The sequence below is a fragment of the Phoenix dactylifera genome, chromosome 4 (genome assembly GCF_051530095.1).
Source record: "Phoenix dactylifera cultivar Ajwa chromosome 4, Ajwa_hap1_PhDact_Kaust_v1.1, whole genome shotgun sequence".
Classification (NCBI taxonomy): domain Eukaryota; kingdom Viridiplantae; phylum Streptophyta; class Magnoliopsida; order Arecales; family Arecaceae; genus Phoenix; species Phoenix dactylifera.
This window is the reverse complement of record NC_143193.1, coordinates 43,804,918-43,824,959: the sequence shown is the minus strand read 5'-3', so window position 1 is coordinate 43,824,959 and position 20,042 is coordinate 43,804,918. Positions and strand designations below refer to the sequence as shown.

Here is a 20,042-nt window from a genome sequence, read left to right as displayed (position 1 = left end):
GTCAACTGTGTTGTCATACATGCAGCAGAAGTCTTCTTTATACCTGTTTATCAACAATTTCCAGCATCCAGACCTCTGCAATCCAGGAACTGGAATGCCTACCGGAAGAAAATGATTTGAAACTCTGATTCTAAACTATCACCGTCTTGGCCAACCTATTACTTGGAAATTAACACTGCATCATACTGTCTGATACTAAATAAAAATGTACTCATTGAAAGCCAAAGAATAACATCATCTGTGTGCCTTGTAGGCAACCTAATTGCCTCCAGCTTTATAGGACCTGCAAATGGTCTCAAAATCAAGGAAGCATGTCCCAAAAGATTGAATTTAAGCCCGTATCAATGTTTCATGTTCTGAATTTTCCATCAATGGAATCTCAAAGCTAATGCATGGCTTTCCAAAGCAGTCATACTTCCCTGCACTCTGCTAGTTAGACTGTGTCAGTGAACAGAACAAATTTCAATCTTATTAATTTCTCTAACAAATTATATGTATACAAGAGACCAAAATCTGGAAGCAAAAAAAAAAAAAATAATAATAATAATAATAAATCTTAGTGCTCAAAATTAAAGAAATCTAAATCTTTAAAACTCTTCATCAGACGCCTTGCAATTCCAAGATCGCATCTTGATAACACTGCCAAAGTTGGCAACAAGAATCTTCCCTGTTCACTTGCATGGCAGTAATCAGCATCCAGAATTGACCTCACATGCAAAATTGTTTCCAAAGTGATGAGAACCACGGTTATGCCGAAGTTGTGCTTGCTTTTTTCCTAACAATTCTCTTTCGGTGTGCCTTTGAAGGTTTAGCCTCCGGTTTCTCGCTGCCTTGCTTAATACCAAGTAATCCAAGGCCAGAAATAATGGTGTTCTTGGATATGAACCACTTTGCACTCGGACTATCAGTGGCCTCTGAGGGTCTGTTATATGCTTTCAACAGATTGTCTGACTGCAGCAGTGGATCAGCTTCCACCCCGAGCCAAGCAGGTCTGGATATCTCCCCAATCTGAATATTCAATATTCTGCACACAAATGTGAACCAAGGAACAACATATTAGTCGATTCAGCTACCAAACAGGAAACCAAGTTCACAGGAAGAAACAACATCAAACAACAAAATTTATGCAAAATGCAGGGGCACATACTACATGTCAGAATAAGCAAAATTTGAAGCATGTAACTTGCTTACCACACAAAAAAAAAAAATGCAGCTCACTCTCTCCTAAATTACTGACTTCCTGCACATGATTTATATTTGAACTATGGTTTATATTGTACAACTGATTTTGGCTAATTGATAACGGCATCCTTCTGAGTATAAAATTCAAAGCCTTTAAATCACGAACCCAAAATGAAAATAGAAGTGTTGCTTTCACTTTCTGCAACATATCAGGAAATTTGGAAAATCAGAATGGAAAGAAAATTTGTTTGATGAATATGACAATATACTTTTCATGTACCCAAATATAATAATTTTTGTACCATATAATATTCAGCTTTAAACAATCAAACATGGATTCTTCAAATGGTCAAGACCACAGTTTGCAATCTCAGTATTGGACCCCCTTACCAGTATCATCTTGGTACAATATCGGTACACTTAGTATGGGGGTCGGTCTAGCATACCGATACTCAATATGCCTCCTATATCGTATACCCGTTTGGTACTGGTAAGGTACAATATGACCGGTAAAGACCGGTACGGCATACCATTCACTCAAGGGTCCAAGTTCCATGAAGCATACATCAAGTCAAAATATTGAGTATCAAGCTAAGTGCTTGAATTACCTGTTGCATGCATTATCGGGATGATAGAAAAAGAAACCATGTGACAAAAGATAGATAAGACAAGGACATGGTGATGGCAAAATAGAAGTGGATTTGAAACTTTATTGGATATTTCAGAGGCAAGAGCCAACCTATTTAGCAGAGGGAAAATATGTTCGACTCAAAAAGTTAGCATATCCTTGCAGTATCACATTTGAAAATCCTGACATACAGACACCTCACCTCCTTAAAACATGTTACATGCCTTTAAGTCAAGGAGAAAATCTACTTCCCCATTGTGCATAAAGGCAAGCCGAGGGTCTTCCAAAGATGGAAAATATAGGAGAGTATCTTGGCATTGGTTGCAGTTCACATATGGTATTAACGATTAAGGTTGGCTGTATTGTCCTAAACCGCTTGGTTTGGGAAATACTGAGGCATATCAGGGGTGTAACGACACAATTCCACTCCCTGGTTTAAGAAAACGACGAGGGAGAAGGAAAGAGAGAAACAGTGAGAGAGACAGAAAGGGAGTTTGCTGATTTACTTAAAAAAAAAAAAAAGGACCAAAGCCCTTGCTTTATTTTGAAATAGGAGCTTCGCCCCTATTTCAATGCTGCAGAGGGGAGAGGGCTTCGAAAGTCCTCTTCCCCACCTCCCTCCACCTCTCTCTCTCAGCCACCCTCCCTCCCTCCCATCCTTCTTCCCTCTCCGTCTCTCTCTTCCTCTCTCTCCTTCTCTCTCCCTCCCTCCACCTCTCTCTCTCTCTCTCACCGCTGCCCTCTCCTGCTCTCTCCCTCCCTCCCTCCCTCCCTCTCTCTCCTTCTCTCTCCCTCCCTCCACCTCTCTCTCTCTCTCGCCGCTGCCCTCTCCTGCGATCTCCCTCCCTCCCTCCCTCTCCTGCTCTCTCCCTCCCTTCCTCTCTCTCTCCCCCTCCCTTGCTAGTTTTCTTTTGTCGATATGCACTAGAATGGCACAACATAGTACCATACCATATTGTAATGCCAGCCTACCGGCATGGGTGTCACTTCTGGTATTGCAGACCTTGGATGGTATTTATGCATCTTAATAGCCAAAAGTTATATGGACTTGTCTTGTCGCAGTATGATTCAAAATAAAAAAAAAGGGTGATTTGAATACTTATTGGGCTGATCACAAAGGGACATCATTAGGTTTCTCCCTCAAAAGTAGGGAATTGAGTACTAAAGATTTTGAGGCAAAACTTTCAACTAAAAGGACTCATCGAAAATATATAAGCCTCTCAACCATTGAAGTTAAAGCCACATTAATGAAGTAAGACCAAAGACAACGTGAATATTCACAATAAAGAAGACAAGAAGGTAATACAGGCTTCGTAGTAGTTATGGAAGACCACACCTAATGCATTAGAACAAGTTAAGATCTGATAAGGCTATGAAAATAAAATTTTAAAAAAAATACTGACCCTATAGAAAAGTTACACCAACAGGATGGCAACCTACCTCAGTGCTGTGCTGAAAAAGATCGGCACTCCTAGAACATCAAAGTGATTGAACATAAATCTATCAATTCCGCATAACAGCTGATACCGCAGGTTTGCATAAAGCCCCAAGAAAGAACCATAGCCAAGAGCATTGGTAGTGACAGATGGTATGGTCACTGATAACCTACGACACAATGCAATCAGTTGAAGGACATGCTGTAGGAGAAACTTGAAGCAACTCGCACAAGAACAATATTAAATAAGGAGACAAAAGGTGGTGTACACTAACCTCCCCTCCTTTTTCGAAGAGGAAACTTTTGACAAGATACCTTGAAGAGATCCAGCAATTACACCAACGAGACATAACTCTGGAACCTTGTAAAGGAAGAAAGATTGAATTCTTTTCTGTAAGTCAAACTCTCTCAGAGGATAAGATTTTTCAAATATATTATTCGGAAGTTTCTGGATTGTATTTTGCAAGTCAAAATGGAATGTATTCCCATAGGAACGACATGGTGCAAGCGACCAGACAATAAATGCATTGCAAGCCGATGCTGTCAGAACATTTATGAGTGCCAAATCCCATTCTTGTTTAATCCTGAAAACAACAAATCAAATGAATATAATAAACAAAATAATGCACATTAATCTTCTATCTCCATGTAATGGAATAAACACCTTTCTTTGCGATTCTTCAACTCCCACCAAACAGCACAACCAATAGTAGCTGCCTGTTCGAGGATTAATTTACATAAGAAAGAGGGATCTGCAAGCATCCTGCAATCAAAGTTGTAGTTAATGACATTTGAAGTAGGTTGAGCTCATATAGGAGAGGAAAAGAAGGAATTATGAGCATCATCTACCAATATAAAGTTATACTAGATGGATTGCAGAATCATTCTAACCAATTTAGCAGTAGTAGACAAACCGAAATAAAGGTTCTGTTGAGATGCTAGCATGGTAAAACCTTTTTATGTGGAAAAGATCCGTATCAATAATTATGATCTTACATATGGACAATTCCTCAATAAATACGGTACGCGCTTTTTTGCAAAGATTAGGTTCGGGATTATTAGAAGAATTTTTTATGAAAAGAAGAACAGTAAAGGAGGGGGGCAAGGAGTGGTAATAGTTGACATATTTCAAATCTGAGAATAGTATATAATAGGTGCTTACAAATACACCTAATGTAAATATATTCTACATTATTGACTTGTCTCAAATGTTATAGGACCAGATCATTCTCACAAAACTCCTTGGGCACCATAATGCCCTAAGCATCCCAGGAATTATGAATAGATGCATTTCCTACTATTAAAACAGCTATACTTCATCTACACAAAATACAAACAGCCTAAATCGAACTCCATAAATAGGGCAAAAGGATTAGAGTCCGGCCACACACAGCTGGCCTCAAAAGTCCTTCAAATGGGGTTTTCTTCCTTGAGTGTTATATTTAGGGCTGTTGATGGACCGACCCTAGGCAAACCCATCATAACTGACCAGAATAATGAAAGAAAAGCAGGCCTGGCCAAGCATAGGTCCAAAACTTAAGATTTTCTTTAGGCCCAGGCCTGGAACAAATTTGGCCCAAGGCTCAAATGCTATTATAAATAAGAATGCATTTCCTTTCACAAGAGTCCCAGGGGAAAAAAAGGAAAAACAATCCTGAGCTATCACATCAAACCCTAACCTGAAGCATGATGTCAAATCCGACCCTTAATGCTACCATCTATCCTTCCTCCGTCGCTCACCCCCGCTCATCACATTCTCTATGCTGGTTTCCACCATCCACCAAGTTCTCTCCTCCACTGCTCTTAACTGCCTACTGTTCATTGTATCTTTTCTGCCGCTCATCATCTCCCACTACCCGTCGTGCCCTCTCCTCTTCGCCTCGCCACCCATGACGTCGTCCTTCCATCTCTCCGATAACATAGAACATGGTGATCAAAATGGCATTGAATGGCAGAGGCAATGGATGACAGACGGTGGTGGAAACTGAAGGCAACAACAAAGGACTCTGGTGACGGGCATTGGATGTTTGTGGTGACAAATAGCAAGGGATAGGCAGTGGTGTCAAATGTGGGGAAGAGAAGCAATGATTTTGGAGGAAAGTTAGGGTTCGATATTATAGACCCAATAGGGAGGGGAGGGGACTCATCACCAGCCCTAACTATAATGACAGAATCGCAATACTTCTCTTAGTGATAAGACTTTCTAATGGATGTGTCCATCACTGCAATCAACCATGGTCCCCCTCTTGATACTAACTTAGAAAGTAGCAGAAAAAAAAGTTCTACGCAAATTGGAATGAAAAGCACATAATATTAACTAAAAAACCATAAGCCATTATCCATACAAGCATCTCTCTGCTCATATGGTTTCACATACAAATACATACACATATACTATATATTCCTTTATACAAGTAAAGCATACAGAGAAAATAATATAAATTTCAATGTATGTGAGCTAAATGGCAAAGGTCAAGTGAGCATATCAGGGTAATTCACTTTGCATCCCAACTAATCATTATAAAAAAAACATCAAATAGATTTTTGCATCCCAACTACGTTATTGCTAGGAATCTAAAAGAATACATGTCCGGATTGTTAATATTAGTTAGAGGAACATACGAATCACAAACCTATATATCTTTTACTAATTAGTGGGAGTAAACTCCAAAAACAATGGGATTCTTATGGCTATATAATAAGTTGACATTCAAATCAGTCATAAACAAAGAATAAATAGGACCACCTCCAAAATCCAATTCTGCATGTGACTAACATCAGGTTACAAACATCACTAGTAAGAGAACTTAAAAATCAAGAATTTTAAAATTACAAACAACAAATTTAGGACCAATTGGTCCATTGTCATCTAGGTGTAGGTTTATAATTACTGACTATTTAGTCATGATTAAATCTCTACTTTGCAAAAGGGATGGGCTAATTAATGCAGTACCCAAGGTTACAATATATATTCTAGCAAATTAGAGGCCATCTTCTTTTATGTAACCACCCTTCTCTAGTCACGTGAAATTAGAACTATAACTTGTGTTATCGTCAAGTTCAAGCAAGAACAATAAAAGTTTTAAGCTATTATTGAGATAGACGATGATATTCTACAAAATAAGTTAATGGAAGTTGTAGAATACCATTGGGCTATTAAAAATTTTTATAAAAATAGTTGGAATTTGATCTCCAATACTGGGCAAACTTAAAATATGCTGAGACAAAACTACCACCATGTGAACAAAGGTTTAACTAGATTTACACTAATGACTATGAAGGTTGAGATTATCAAGCCTCTCAAAATTCTGTAATCAATCCAAAATATTCTTATAGCGGCTAGAATGCGGTGTTGGTAGTAAAATAAATTTTCCCATATGAAGTTCCAAATAGAAATACATACCCTCCCTTAAAAGAAAAAAGATGGATGACTTCATGAAGACACTTTATGGGTGATTGAATTGCAACAGAAGTTGTCGGAATTTGGAAGAACAACACAAAATTTAACATGAATTTAGGTGCCTCCAAAGGGCTTCTGTTACATAAGTGCTGACTAGAAACTTCAGTGAGCCCGAGGCAAAGAGCTCCTTATAAGACAGTTAGGAGGCCCGGTAAGATGCATTTAAAATGTTGAGGTATGCCACACCAATTGCATTTTATGAAACAAAAGAAGAAACTACTGATCAACTACTTAAGCCACATCCTGAAGTTCAAGAATACTGTTTGTAATGTCTGAAAAATTGTCGGTGGTAGATGAGTGGCTAGGGAGCTGTTAGGTTCCTAGGCACCAACAAATGCCTAAGCACACATGGGTCAAGGTGGCAGATCTGGAAAAATTAAAAAAACATAAGACAAATTCTCAAAAAGTAATTAAATCTATGAAAATGAAACATAGCATACCAAGATGGCAATATTGAATAATAAATAATAGATTATTTTCATTCCCCAAATTCAAGCCTGATGTATAGTGCAAGCCATGGTTCGCCGAACCAGCCGAGCAATATTGAATAATAAATAATAGATTATTTTCATTCTCCAAATTCAAGCTTGATGTATAGTGCAAACCAATGTTCGCCGAACCGGCCCGTATCGGATCGGTCCGGCCAGCTACCGGTACGGCGGAGCCGTGAAAATCGGTACGGGCCGGTTCTGTGCCAGAGATGAAGAAGACGAAGAGGAGAGAGAGCGCGGGGAAGAGAGGGAGGGAGGAGACTTATGGCCACCATCGGAGAGCCGCGGAAGGGCGGCGGAGGTCGGAGGGGCGGCGGAGCCTGTGAGGGGGCGGGGGAACCCGCAAGGCCGAGGGCACGCATCTCCTGTTTCGAAAATTGGGCGATTTTATGTGAAGTCGACAAATCAAGTGCCGACTTCACTTAAAAATCTCCGAATTGAAAAGCCGTGGCCGCGTCTCCTGTTTCTTTCGAAATAGGGGACGCGACCGCGACCTCGGCCACGCCCCTGCAGGTTCCCTCGCCCCCCCCCCCGGGCCTCCGCTGCCCCTCTGCAGCTCTCCAATGGTGGCCACAAATCTCCTCCCCTCTCTCTTTCCCGCGCTCTCTCTTGTTCTCTTCTTCTTCTCTGGCTCCGGCGGAGAAGAGCTGGCCGGTTCGTACCGGCCGGTTTCGGTACGACAGCTAGGCAAAAAAGCAGCATTTTTTTAAGTATTGAACTATTTCTTGCATGAGAACCTATAGTTTGAGACTGCAAAGGTTTTTGTTGCTTACTTCAAGCTCCATGATGTGCAAACCATTTTAGGGACAAGGAGCAAGAAACAAAGAAAATAAGAGGTTGGATAAGATTTTCACAGGTCCCTCAATCACCATTGACCAGCTGAAAGTTGATAGTTCGATTACAGACATGATTGCTGGATTCAAAGGAGAGTGCCAATAAGTGGTGAAATATAACTTTTCGCATGCTGGGAACCTAGTCAGCATCTCAACATAAAACCCTTAGAGTAGCCACAGAATCAAGATTTTTACTTTGGGGGCACAACAATAAGACCATGTCAATCATAAAAATACCCAAAAAAGTAAAATATGCATGCAATATATGACGCAACGTTACGGATGAATATAGGGTTCACAGAAACTAAATAAATGCAACTTGATTCGGATCTGGATTAATCTGAATTTTATTGGTTGTCAAATCTTGGCATCCAAACAAAGCCTCATCCAAGGTATCAACAGAGATTCAGTTGCCAATATAAGATAGTTCTGAAAGTGTTCAAAGACTGCATTTAATAGCAGTGAAGATGCAGTAGAATAAACATAATAGATAAAAGAATAAATATCATAAGAGGAAGGAGAAAAGGAATAGAAGTGAAAAGAAGGCACTAGGTGGCCATCTGAGAGGAGTTGTATCTTTATTTCTAATGGTCTCAAAGAACTGCATTACATATTTATAAAAATGGAAAAGACCTGACATAATCTTAAATCCCCAAATAACCCCTAGTAAGCATCAGTTACTTTTCACAGGTACTGTGAAGTACTGCTATAGTACTAAGGTCTAGCATCAAAGTAGGTCAAAAAATCTTCTAGTCATCCATTTATTTGATAAAATCTCTTTACAAATTAAAACCTCCTGAAATAAACAAGAAAATAAAGGAAAACATCAAACTAAATAATTAAAATGAAATTATTGAATTTTAGAAATTGTGATGTGGCTGTTATTCCATAGAAAGTTGTTTATCCCAAGGTATGTTGTGCCGGTACCAGGATCCATACCGGTTGCCCAGTGGTACAGTACGGTACCATGCCATTCTATTTTGGGCTCATACCAACACAATAGAGCCGAGAGGGAGGAAGAGGGAGAAGGAAAGAGCGGAAGAGAGAGAGAGGGAGGGAGAGGGAGAGAGAGGAAGGGATGAAGAGGCCGAGAGAGGGAGAGAAGGGGGACTTTTGGGCCCCCTCTCTTCCCTGTTACCATATGGCTGAAGGAGAGGGTGGCTCGAAAACCCTCTCCTTCCCTCTCCCTCCATTCCTCCCCCTCCCTCCCTTCCTCCCCCTGCCTCTCCCTTTGCCTCTCTCCCCCCCTCTCTTGTTCTCCCTCTCCTATGTTTTGCCAAATTTCTCGAATTGAGGGGTGAAATTGTGCCGGTCCATCTCTGGTATGGCTCAATACACCCCGAGCCGAATGGTTCGAGGTGGTACAACATTCCATGATTTAACCCATATGGATCTGAAAGATGACCAAAGATGGAGGTTGTCGATGTTATTATAGAGTATGGGCATATTACATGAAAAAGCATCATCCCAAGTAATTTTTCATATTAAAAAATGTATCTACTTTTTATTACATATATGTAAATATATATATATATATATATATATATATATATATATATATATATATTATTACTAATCCTAGATGTATATTATCCTATTTAACCTAGATTTGTAGCAACAGCTTACCTGTATAGATTTGTCGCCACCATATCTCTTGGTAGTGTCCTTGCCTCAGAGTCCTCAATCCTATATGCGAATCCCTAGCTGACGGAATGACATCAACCCAGTATCAGAGTTAGAACTTTCTGCAGCTAGTTTCAGATATATCAATAGAGCTACAACTTTGACAGACTATATTGATCCAATAACAGAAGATTCATCCATCCAGCAATTAAGTTAAACCCTAGTATTCTTACCAAAAACTCCCATCTTAAAACATCTATTTCCCCCTCTTTTCCTCATTGTGTCTTCAATTTTGTATCAGATCTGTAATCAGAATCTGCTACCCTCCATTAGGGCCTAATTCCACCATGCGCATATGTCCATCAAAGTCACAGGCCACATTTGCAAGGTATGTGGGCCGATTTGAGTGGCGGGTGATCGCTATGCAGCCTGTACACATATAGCAGCCAACTTTGTCCAGTTTGGACCTATGGAGGGTAACCAGGGGCTCTTTGCATATTTAGCTATATATGCCGTTTTTCAAATAGTGGTCTTGTTGCTTCTTTTAACCTTCCAAATGAATTCAATCCACCTCCCATCTTCAGTAAACATTACCTTAACATTTTAATAAGAGTATTCCATTTTTTTCTATCCTACAATTGGTAACCTTTCCTTGATGTGATCATACATTTCCCACATCTGCCAAGCAGAAAAAATCACGCTCGCATCTTTTCTTCAACAATCGACCAATATTGTGATTAAGGAAATGTTGCTTAATGCATAAAGAAACTAGTAGTTAAGAGGAGAAACATGAGAAACAACATGAGGATATTCTGTTAGCGTTCAATCAAATTCCAAAAGGTAGGAAGTAATATATATATATATATATATATATGAATCAGCACTAGGATAGCTATCCACCCACCAAATCTTTATTATTTACGCAAATCAAGTGACTTGTATGATTCATGAGAAAGCACAGCACTTCATTCATACAATTCTCACCAAAAGTGTATCTATCAAATCTACCCATCACAGTTATAAAGGCCAGGAATCAGGCCTCAGTGCATTATATTGTCACCCTCAACAAATGGAGGCCTACTTTCGGATTCAAGAATGCTATAAGCAATTCTATCAAAAGGAGAATATACAAAGAGAAACTAGAGACATGTTGTAGGATATGGGAACATATGCTTTAAGAATAAAGAACTCTTTTTCCAGATCTCCAAATTTTGACTAGTTTGTTTAGCTTTAAAAATGATAACTTGAATGCTATTACATTGCTGCTTCATATAAAAACATCCAACTGCGATCCTCTCAGGTAGGCAATGTTTTTAACAAAGATAACTAAAAAATACAAAAACTATATTATATTACCGAAGACATCACACTTAGAAACACAGACAACAATAATTAATGAAAATTAATCTCAAAGAAAAACATCTATTTTTTCGAGTTTGAGGGATAATATTAACCAATTGCAGCCAAGCATTATAATTCTATTATAGTTTGCTTCATATAAAAGCATCAAGCTATAATCATCTCAGGTAGATTGTTGCTAACAAAGATAACTAAAAAAATCCAAAAGAATTACCATATTACTGGGAAAAAACATCTAGAAACACCAACAACATTAACAAATGAAAGCTAATCTTAAGGAACATCCATTTTTTTGAGTTTGAGGTAAAATTTTAACCAATTGCAGCTAAGCTTTATACTTGTAATCGCAACATACTAGTTGACATGCCAGCTATGGAGGGATCCTAGATGATATTAGATCAAGACATATCAATTGAGTAACTGTTGAAAAATTTAGCGAGACTGTCTCACACCAACAAGGCAAGAACGTAGTAACATACATAAATATGAAGCCTTAAAACCATGAAAAATATAAAGAGATGACCTATTTTTTGTCTTTCCACGCATCGCAAGTGTACATAATAAGGTCTTGTTACTTTAATTACCATTCAATACTCATAACCTTTTTTGCCTTCTTTTCTTTTGCATTCTTTATCCTTGAACCACTAGAACTAATTGCACTCTTCCCCACCTTAACCATAAACAGTAAGCTAGAAGTTCTCTGTTTTCTTCCTAAAGATGATCAAAAGCCTGCAAATAATGAAGAATGCATAAATAACTAAGCATGATTGATGCCTGTATACCCATATTGTACATTTGAATATCTATCAACTATAAAACAGATCTATTAGTAGATCAACAAACAAATAAATAAAGTCAGTGTCTCAACCTCTAGGATTGAAAAACTAGGCATAATTACATGTAGAGAGAAAGGATAGGGCCCTTTACAAATGAATGAAAGTCAAATGTAAGCCTACAGACCAGGAATATGTGAAGGAGTCACTCAGATACATTTAAATATATTTCTCAAAAAACTGAAAGCTTCTTATTACTTTACCTTCCAATGAAAGCCCTAGATAGGGATTGTGGAAGAGCCCGAGAAATGAACCTAGATGTTGTTGGCCTTGCATTAATTGACAAGAAGCGTACCATTTGTGCAGAGCTCACCAAACCCTATAATTCAGGTTATATTTGTTTAGTGGCCTAGAATTCTAGTTTAACAAGATAAACACGAGGATACCATTTCATAAGCTTGACGCAGTCCAGCAGGCAAATTTATCATGGTTTTGTACCACTCTTGAAGCACCGCATCCACAAACTTCCTATCAAAGAGCTGCAAGAAGTACAGAAATGATTACTGCAAATAGAAGTTTTTCACCTTCACTTTGCTTCCAACCATAGAATAAATCCACCAACCTCTTGAAGGACAAGGCGCCTTCTAAATAATCCACCTTCATCTCCTTCATCATCTTCGTCAAAGTCATCAAAGTAATCATCATCGTCGCCGCCATCATCGCCACCGTCACCCCCACCATGGAAATTTTTCTTTCCAATATCTCCACCTCCTCCACCAGTTGCTGTCTGCACCAATAAAATAAAAATAGACAAAACTGGTTAAAAAGTATTAGAAGACATATGACATTATCGGGGTAAAACTGTTAAAGTTCAGCACATAGGGAGGGGGACTCTATATTCTACTCAAAAGAAGTGGTACAAACTCTGAACAAATACAGAAGTAAGCACGAAAAGGAAGTTTATCTATTTAGGTCACAAGGGCAAAGCTGACTTAAAGAAAAAAGAGGGAATTCATTAAGTAATATATTTTAACTCCAACAGAAAAAGACCAATTAAACCAACAAATCTCAAAGAAAACCCAATAATTTCTTGGCAAACGCGAAGACTCTGAAAAGATATATGAAAGCAGTATTGATATAGCCAAATATTCAACTCCTGTCTGCTGTTTTTAGCCTCACACATATACAAGTAGTTCACTTTACCTACAGACCTTCTTTATTAACTCACAAATGACTGCAAGTAACCAACTACTCCCTGCATTCTCAGTTCAATGCAAATAGAGGTATTATAGTGCATGAGAACTCATAATATAGTAGGAGGGAGCCCCCTCCTTAGAACTACTATGCTCAAACATGCACATACCATCCAAAATATAGACACCTCCAAATGAGCTTCACATCAATATCCTCAAGAAGTCGCACTTGAATGTATGTCAATGGAGGTGCCTAGACCTTAAAAACGAATGAATAGTTCACGCACATTTCATCTACAAAAGACCGTCCCAACCACAAGTAAGGCCCTATTTGGCAAAGCTTTTGGGGAGCCAAAAGATACTTTCTAGCCTTCCAAAAGCACTTTTGAATGGTATAGTGGTATTTACTAAAAAATCTGAAAGTTGTTTTGGTTTCGCCAAAAAGCTGAAAAGATCTACTAGGGAGAAGCACCATTTTGGAGCTTCTCCCTAAAAGTGGTTTCTGGCGGATATAGAAAATTTATTTTGGCTTTGATAAACAAAATGCCCATGAACAAATCTCATATTTAATACTAAAAATATAATATTATATTACACTATCATAACTATATTATATTATATTATATTACAATAATAATATTATATTACATAATAAATACAATAATGAATTATTATATTACATCATATCATATTATATTATTATACTACACTATATAATATTATAATAATATCATAATATGTAATAATAAATTACTATATTATATTATATTATATCATATTATGTTATATAATTATGCTATAGTATACAATGTTATACTACATGATATTAAAATAATATTTTATAACATTATATTACATTATAATAATATTATTCTATGTAATAATATTTTAATATGCAATAAAATGTTTACGTCATATTATACTTTATTGTACAATACTATGCAATATCTTTTATTGACATTTTGTCATACCTAAAATACTTTTCAGTTGAGCACTTTAGAAATGTGGTCACCAAACAACAAACAACTTTTTGTAAAAACTCTGCTTCCAACAGCTCTACTACCAATAGCAATCCCAAATAGGACCTTAAGTTAGAGATGGAACAAAAATCATCTCCTCTAATTCTACATCATATAAGTTCCTCCATTTAGTAGGTAAGCTCACTCTCAACAAATAACTCCTCCCTCCCAACCCATAATGAAGGACAAAAGCAAAATAAAATTTCCCTAGCAGATATCCTTCTTCCTCCACCAAGACTTGAACCACCATGTTAATAAACATCTGGCAGTCAATACACCAGACAGGAAGAAGAACCTTGATAGCAGATATCCTTCCAATGCCTAATCTTGGGATCGATCCTTCGAAGAAAAGTTATACTTGCATCATCTTATTCTTGTTCATCATTACAACTTCCTTCTCTAGTAACTCACAGGGTTAAACCCTTCAAATATCCATTGACATAACCAACCGCAACCAAAATTACAACCTTTCGTGGTGCTGTTCTTACTCCCCTAACGATAATTTCTTCACCATTAATTTATGAAGCAGAGTATCCGGAACGCTAGGTAATCTCAGAAGTTCATAATCATATTTCAAACTTAGCAAAATTCAATGGGAAACCGTAAATCTCCATTAAACTGATTGAAACGATAGAGACAGTAGGCATAAAAGAGAGCAAAAAGCTAGCAAAATTCACCAATTCTTCTTTAGCAAATCAATAGACATACAAAACCTTATCTTTCAAGGGTTTCAAGAATATCATATAAAATAAATCAAAATCCATGGAGAGACGAGTATTACCAAATTTCATACCCACAAACTAGAAACGAATAAACAATCTCAATAATAAACGCAAGAAAGATGAAAAGAAGCTAAGATAAATCCAAATTCGAACCGCAAAACACTTCTCCTCTTACCTCAGCGCTCGACTTCGTAGTCTTCTGGGAAAGATCGAGCTTGGATTTCTCCAGCGTCACCCCCCCAAACGCCCCGTACTGTCCCTTCATCACCGGCGCCATCGCGGCGGACGCCAACAAAGACGACGGCGAGGAGGAGCAGGAGGGCGGATCGGAGACCGGGGAGGCGGCGAAGCAGCGCTCGAGGGCGTCCCACTGGCCGGGCTCCACGGCTCCCGGCATGGCCTCGGGGGCGGGGGCGGGGGCGGCGGCGGCCCTGACAGCAAGGCGGTGCTTCCGCGGGCCGGCGAAGCCCGCCGGCGGGAGGAGGGGGCAGTGGCAGCGGCGATGGGGATTAGGATTTTGGGAGAGGGAGAGGTCATTGGGGGGGAGGCGAGAGCGGCGGTGGAGGGCGACGAGAGGCTGCGGGGTCGCCGCGTGGAAGACGGCGTGGCAACCCATCTCTCTCTCCACTCTCTCTCCCCCCTCCCTCGTTCTCTTATATATCTTGCGGCCTCGCTGGAAATCCCAGCCTCCCTCCATCTCCAGGGCTGGGGTGCTGCCCTCCGTACCACTCTCGTTTGCAATGCGCTTGTGGAAACGCTTCCCAGCGTGTAATTTTAAGAGACTTGGCTGTGGGGCCCGTCTACTGTGTCCAATAGATGGATGTTGCGTGGTTGGAGGAACTGGGTATGGAGGGGCTTGCGGGAATAGCATAGCCATGGGCGGCTTTTGTCGGTTGTTGCCCTATCTTAATATGTACTCCTTCCGTATCTCCTTTTCTACTCTGCCTTCTTTTATTTCAATTCACGGATTTTTAACTTAATTCACGTCTAAAAAAAAAAAAGAAATTGTTGCTTAGACTAAATATAATAATTTAAAAATATAAATTAAGTTTAGAAACTTAAAAATACAAATAACTGATAAATAGTAGATCAATAAAAATATGAAAATACTATCAATTAAAAAATATGATTATCAACCATGAGCTTATACTTTTTAAACAATAAATTTTAAGCTTGTTTGTTAGTTCATGCTTAGTTCATCTACTTTCGAAATGGGTTTGATTTGAAGTTTTTCTCAAATCGAGCTCGGGCTACTTTGTTGGTTTGATGATCTTAAATATATTCTTACGACAATAATAAGCCCTAAGTGAAGGCTCTACGAGTCTTAGCCAAAAAAAAAAAAAAAAAGGCTCTACGTCAAATGAATAAGATCATAAATACTATATCTATATATCACACTCTCGAACCGAGAACACAAGCCGAGGATCGCCGCAACCGCCGCATACTCATTGGGACTCTCCCCACAAGCATACAAGGTATTTCATCATGATATTATAAACATACAACGAAACAACCTTAAATGATAATATGTAACTTTATTTCAATAACTAACTTAAAATTTAAATATCTCACAATTCTAACAATATTTTATGGTAGTACATCAATTTAAATAAACTCTAATCTAAGATAATTTGTGTCAAAGTTTTGCTAGTCGCACTCCTATATTGAACTCCGATTATACTAGTTTTTCGGATCTGTAAAAACAGTAAAAAATCGTATAATGAGCTAGACAACCCAGTAAGCAATGACCACTTTAGCTAAATAATTCATACATTTAAATAGATAATTATTTACAAAAAATAAACATATATGAAGTACTATCATGCGAATCATATCTTTCAAAAAATAAAATTTCTAGTCATGGATTCTATTTTTTTCAATTATTCAATTATCTTATCAATCTTGAGCTATGACCACATCTTTTGTTAACCCCCTAATGGATTTTGATGAATACAAAACACTAGAGTAAAATTCCATTATATCTTAACAATTCAATTGAGAAATTCATGTGTTTTATTTAGAATATTGTTAAGAAATGTCTAGGCAAGTTCCCATAATTTTTATGAATTTATTGAAGAATATTTTGAGCTAAAGAAAAAGTTCAGGGACAGCCGAGACGTCTCCTGATAGTTTCAGAGACGTCTCTGGCACAAGCAGGAAGAACTGGCACACTTGGAGACGTCCCCGGCTCCTGTCGAGTCGTCCCCGCGTTAGCGGAGTCGACTCTCTCAGTAGCGGAGTCGACTCTCTCAGTGGCGGCAGAAAGACGCTTTTCAAGGGATATGCGCGAGACGTCCCCGCTGTACGCGGAGTCGTCCCCGCAAGCAAAAAGGAGACTTCCCGAGTCGTCCCTAAGATGGCGGAGACGGCTCTCTCAGGGTTTTCCAGAGAATGGTTTTTTCGGTGATAAGGAAGCGGAGTCGACCCTGAGAAAGCGGAGTCGTCCCCACGCATAAAGTGCAGACAAGCGGAGACGTCCCCTGAAAGAGCGGAGTCGACTCTCTCAGGGAATTCCAGAGGACATGATTTTCGGAGATAAAGAAGCGGAGTCGTCCCCAAAGCAGCGGAGTCGTCCCCACTCAAAAAGCGCTAACACGCCGAGACGTCCCCGTAAAGTGCCGAGTCGACCCCAGATAAAGTAAAAAGTAAAATCCTATAGGCGAGACGTCTCTCGTTGTAGCGGAGACGTCCCCGGAGCGCCTGGGACGCGACTGACAGCTTTTCAGGTTTGATTTGAATTTCAAATCTTCTCTACTTTATCTCTAACGGCTATATTTGCTTTTTGGGCTATAAAAGGGAGCTCTTAAGTGCTTCTCAACAACTCTTAACCAACCAAAAGCAAAATCATTCAAGAGAGAAGTTAGAAAGAAAAGCTCAAGGGAGTGAGTGCATTCAAGAAAGGAAATCAAGTGCTTACAAGTCTCCCAAGCGATTTCAAGCTCAACCACTCTCGTGTGCTCGGGATTCAAAGCTCACACCCAACCCTACGTGTCCCACATCGGAAGAATCAACATCTCCCACGCTTCCAACGGCAAAAAGATTCTTCCGGATTTCATTGTTCATAAGTGCTATATTTGCTTTCTAGAGCTTTTATATCCTTTTGTACACTCTTTTATTGTGGTGCTTGTTCCAGTCAAGGAACTTGGAACAAGGGAAAGGGCGTCCCAAGCCTAAGAGAAATTGGGGGTTTTGGGTTTGTTGTGAGCCCGGTATAAAACAACGAGTTGGGTAGTGAACTCGCAAAACTACCGTACTGTAATCTTGGATTATAGTGGAAATTCCCAAGGCGCTTTGGGGAGTGGATGTAGGAGCGGTGAAGGCTCCGAACCACTATAAAACCGTGTGTTTGTGGTTGTCTCTTCTTATCGCTTTATCTTTGCTTTAGTTCATATATTTGTGTGTTTTATTTTTAAATTAGCCAAAAAATTTTAAAACACCCAATTCACCCCCCTCTTGGGTGACCATCTCTGGGCAACAAGTGGTATCAGAGCCGGTGCTCTTATATTCCTTGAAAGACCTAACTGTCTTAGCCAAAGATCTAGATGGCAACACCCTTTAACAATGTTCCAGCCGAGGGGCAAGCAACCAATAGACCTCCACTCTTCAATGGGGCAAATTATACCTATTGGAAGACTAGAATGAGAATCTTCATTCAAGCACAAGACTATGCCTTGTGGAGGGTTATAGTCAAGGGACCACAAGAACCATCACATGTGGTCAATGGCATTCGAGTTCCCAAACCTGAGGAGGATTGGGATGAGAATGATGATAGGATGGCTCAACTCAATTCTAGAGCCATGAACTCATTATTTTGTTCCTTAGATGTAAATGAGTTTAATAGAGTCTCCACATGTACTTCCGCTAAGGAAATATGGGATAGGCTTGAAGTTACCCACGAGGGTACAAATCAAGTCAAAGAGTCCAAAGTGAACATTCTAGTTCACAAGTATGAATTGTTTAAGATGGAACTTAGTGAAACCATCACATGCATGTTTACACGTTTTACCGAAATTATTAATGGCCTAAAAAGCTTGGGCAAATCTTACACTAACCCCGAACTTGTGAGTAAAATTCTCAGGTCACTGCCAAAAGCATGGGAAGCAAAGGTCACGGCGATTGTAGAAGCCAAAGACCTCAACACCTTGGGGCTAGAACAACTCTTGGGCTCATTGATGACGCATGAGCTCACGATGAAGCAGCATGAAGAAGAGCTGCCAAAGAAAAGGACAATCGCACTCAAGGCCACCTCAAATGTATGTGAAGAAGAGAGCAGTGAGAGTGAAGAAGAAAGTCAAGATGAGGACTTGGGTTTGATAGTAAGGATTTTTAAAAAATTCATGAGAAGAAAGAAACCATTCCCAAGAAAGAAATTTGGAAGGAGAAATGATTGGGAGAAAGAAAAGGAAAAAGAAAGAGACCCAATCGTATGCTATGACTGCAAGAGACCGGGACATATTCGTTCCGAATGCCCTCAACAAAAGAAGCACTTTGGAAAGAAGAAGAAGAAGGCATTGAAGGCAACATGGGATGATAGTGACACATCATCCTCCGAAGAAGAGAAGGAAGAGACCGCCAATCTATGCTTCATGGCGTTCGAAGATGACGAGGTATGTCAAAACCCAACTATAAATTTTACTTTAGAAGAATTATATGATGCTTTTCAAGAACTTATGGGTGATTGTAGTATGTTGGGAGCAAAGAATAAAGAATTAAAAGCCTCCAATCAAAAACTAAAGGAAAACATTGAAAACCTATTAATTGAGAAGGAGAGCGTCAAAAATATGAACACTACTAACCTAGAAATCGAAAATTCAAGGCTTAGCACTGAAAATGTAAAGGCAAAAACACTAATCAAGGAATTAAATCTAAAAGTAAATTCCCTACTCAAGAATAATACCTCACTTGCGCAAACTGTTGAATCTCTTAAAAAGGATATGGAAGAACTAGTTAAAGAAAACGTGAATCTTAAGAATTAGATACATAAGTACAAGCCAATTGTTGAAAAATTCACACAAAGCTCTGAAAAATTAAATCTTATTCTTTCAAATCAAAGAGCTGTTTTCAATAAAGCCGGATTAGGATATAAAACTAATAAGCAACAAAAGTATCTAAAGAATTTCTTTGTAAAAGCAAAAAATGTAAAAACTGAAAAACCAACATGCTTTCTTTGTGGAAAGATTGGACATAAAGCCTACTCTTGTATTCAAAGAAAAATCCAAACTAACAAGAGTACATTTGTAAAAGCTAAAAACATAACTAAAATATGGGTGCCTAAAGGAACCAACTACACTAACCACGAAGGACCCAAGAAAACTTGGGTACCT

At 38.9% G+C, this 20,042-nt stretch overlaps 1 protein-coding gene across 5 annotated transcripts; it reads right to left on the bottom strand.

Moving 5' to 3' along the window:
- Positions 1-312: 312 nt before the first annotated feature.
- Positions 313-15,610, bottom strand: LOC103711596 (uncharacterized). 5 transcript variants are annotated; one of them, XM_039133786.2, is made up of 9 exons: positions 14,894-15,610; positions 12,407-12,571; positions 12,231-12,323; positions 12,048-12,163; positions 9,656-9,729; positions 3,910-3,997; positions 3,521-3,829; positions 3,251-3,415; positions 313-1,024 (listed from the first exon to the last, which is right to left on the bottom strand). In XM_039133786.2, the coding sequence occupies exons 1-9, from the start codon at positions 15,593-15,595 to the stop codon at positions 748-750; spliced, it is 1,989 nt and encodes a 662-aa protein (XP_038989714.2). In that variant the 5' UTR covers positions 15,596-15,610; the 3' UTR covers positions 313-747. The 5 variants fall into 5 exon arrangements, 3 of the variants coding, with proteins under 3 accessions (XP_038989714.2, XP_038989715.2, XP_088576122.1); XR_005514914.2 differs by having other exon boundaries at positions 885-1,024; positions 3,251-3,407; XR_015977189.2 differs by lacking the exon at positions 313-1,024 and adding an exon at positions 1,036-1,381 and having other exon boundaries at positions 3,251-3,407.
- Between the last annotated feature and the right edge of the window lie 4,432 nt (positions 15,611-20,042).

What these genes read in the sequence shown, in the direction of transcription:
- LOC103711596 (XM_039133786.2), bottom strand. Translation starts at nt 15,595, where the DNA reads ATGGCTATGCTATTCCCGCAAGCCCCTCCATACCCAGTTCCTCCAACC. An exon ending in GGCGCCTTGTCCTTCAAGAG is followed by an intron (nt 12,324 to 12,406) that starts GTTGGTGGATTT and finishes TACTTCTTGCAG; the next exon opens with CTCTTTGATAGGAAGTTTGT. An exon ending in GTGGCGACAAATCTATACAG is followed by an intron (nt 3,998 to 9,655) that starts GTAAGCTGTTGC and finishes GGATGCTTGCAG; the next exon opens with ATCCCTCTTTCTTATGTAAA.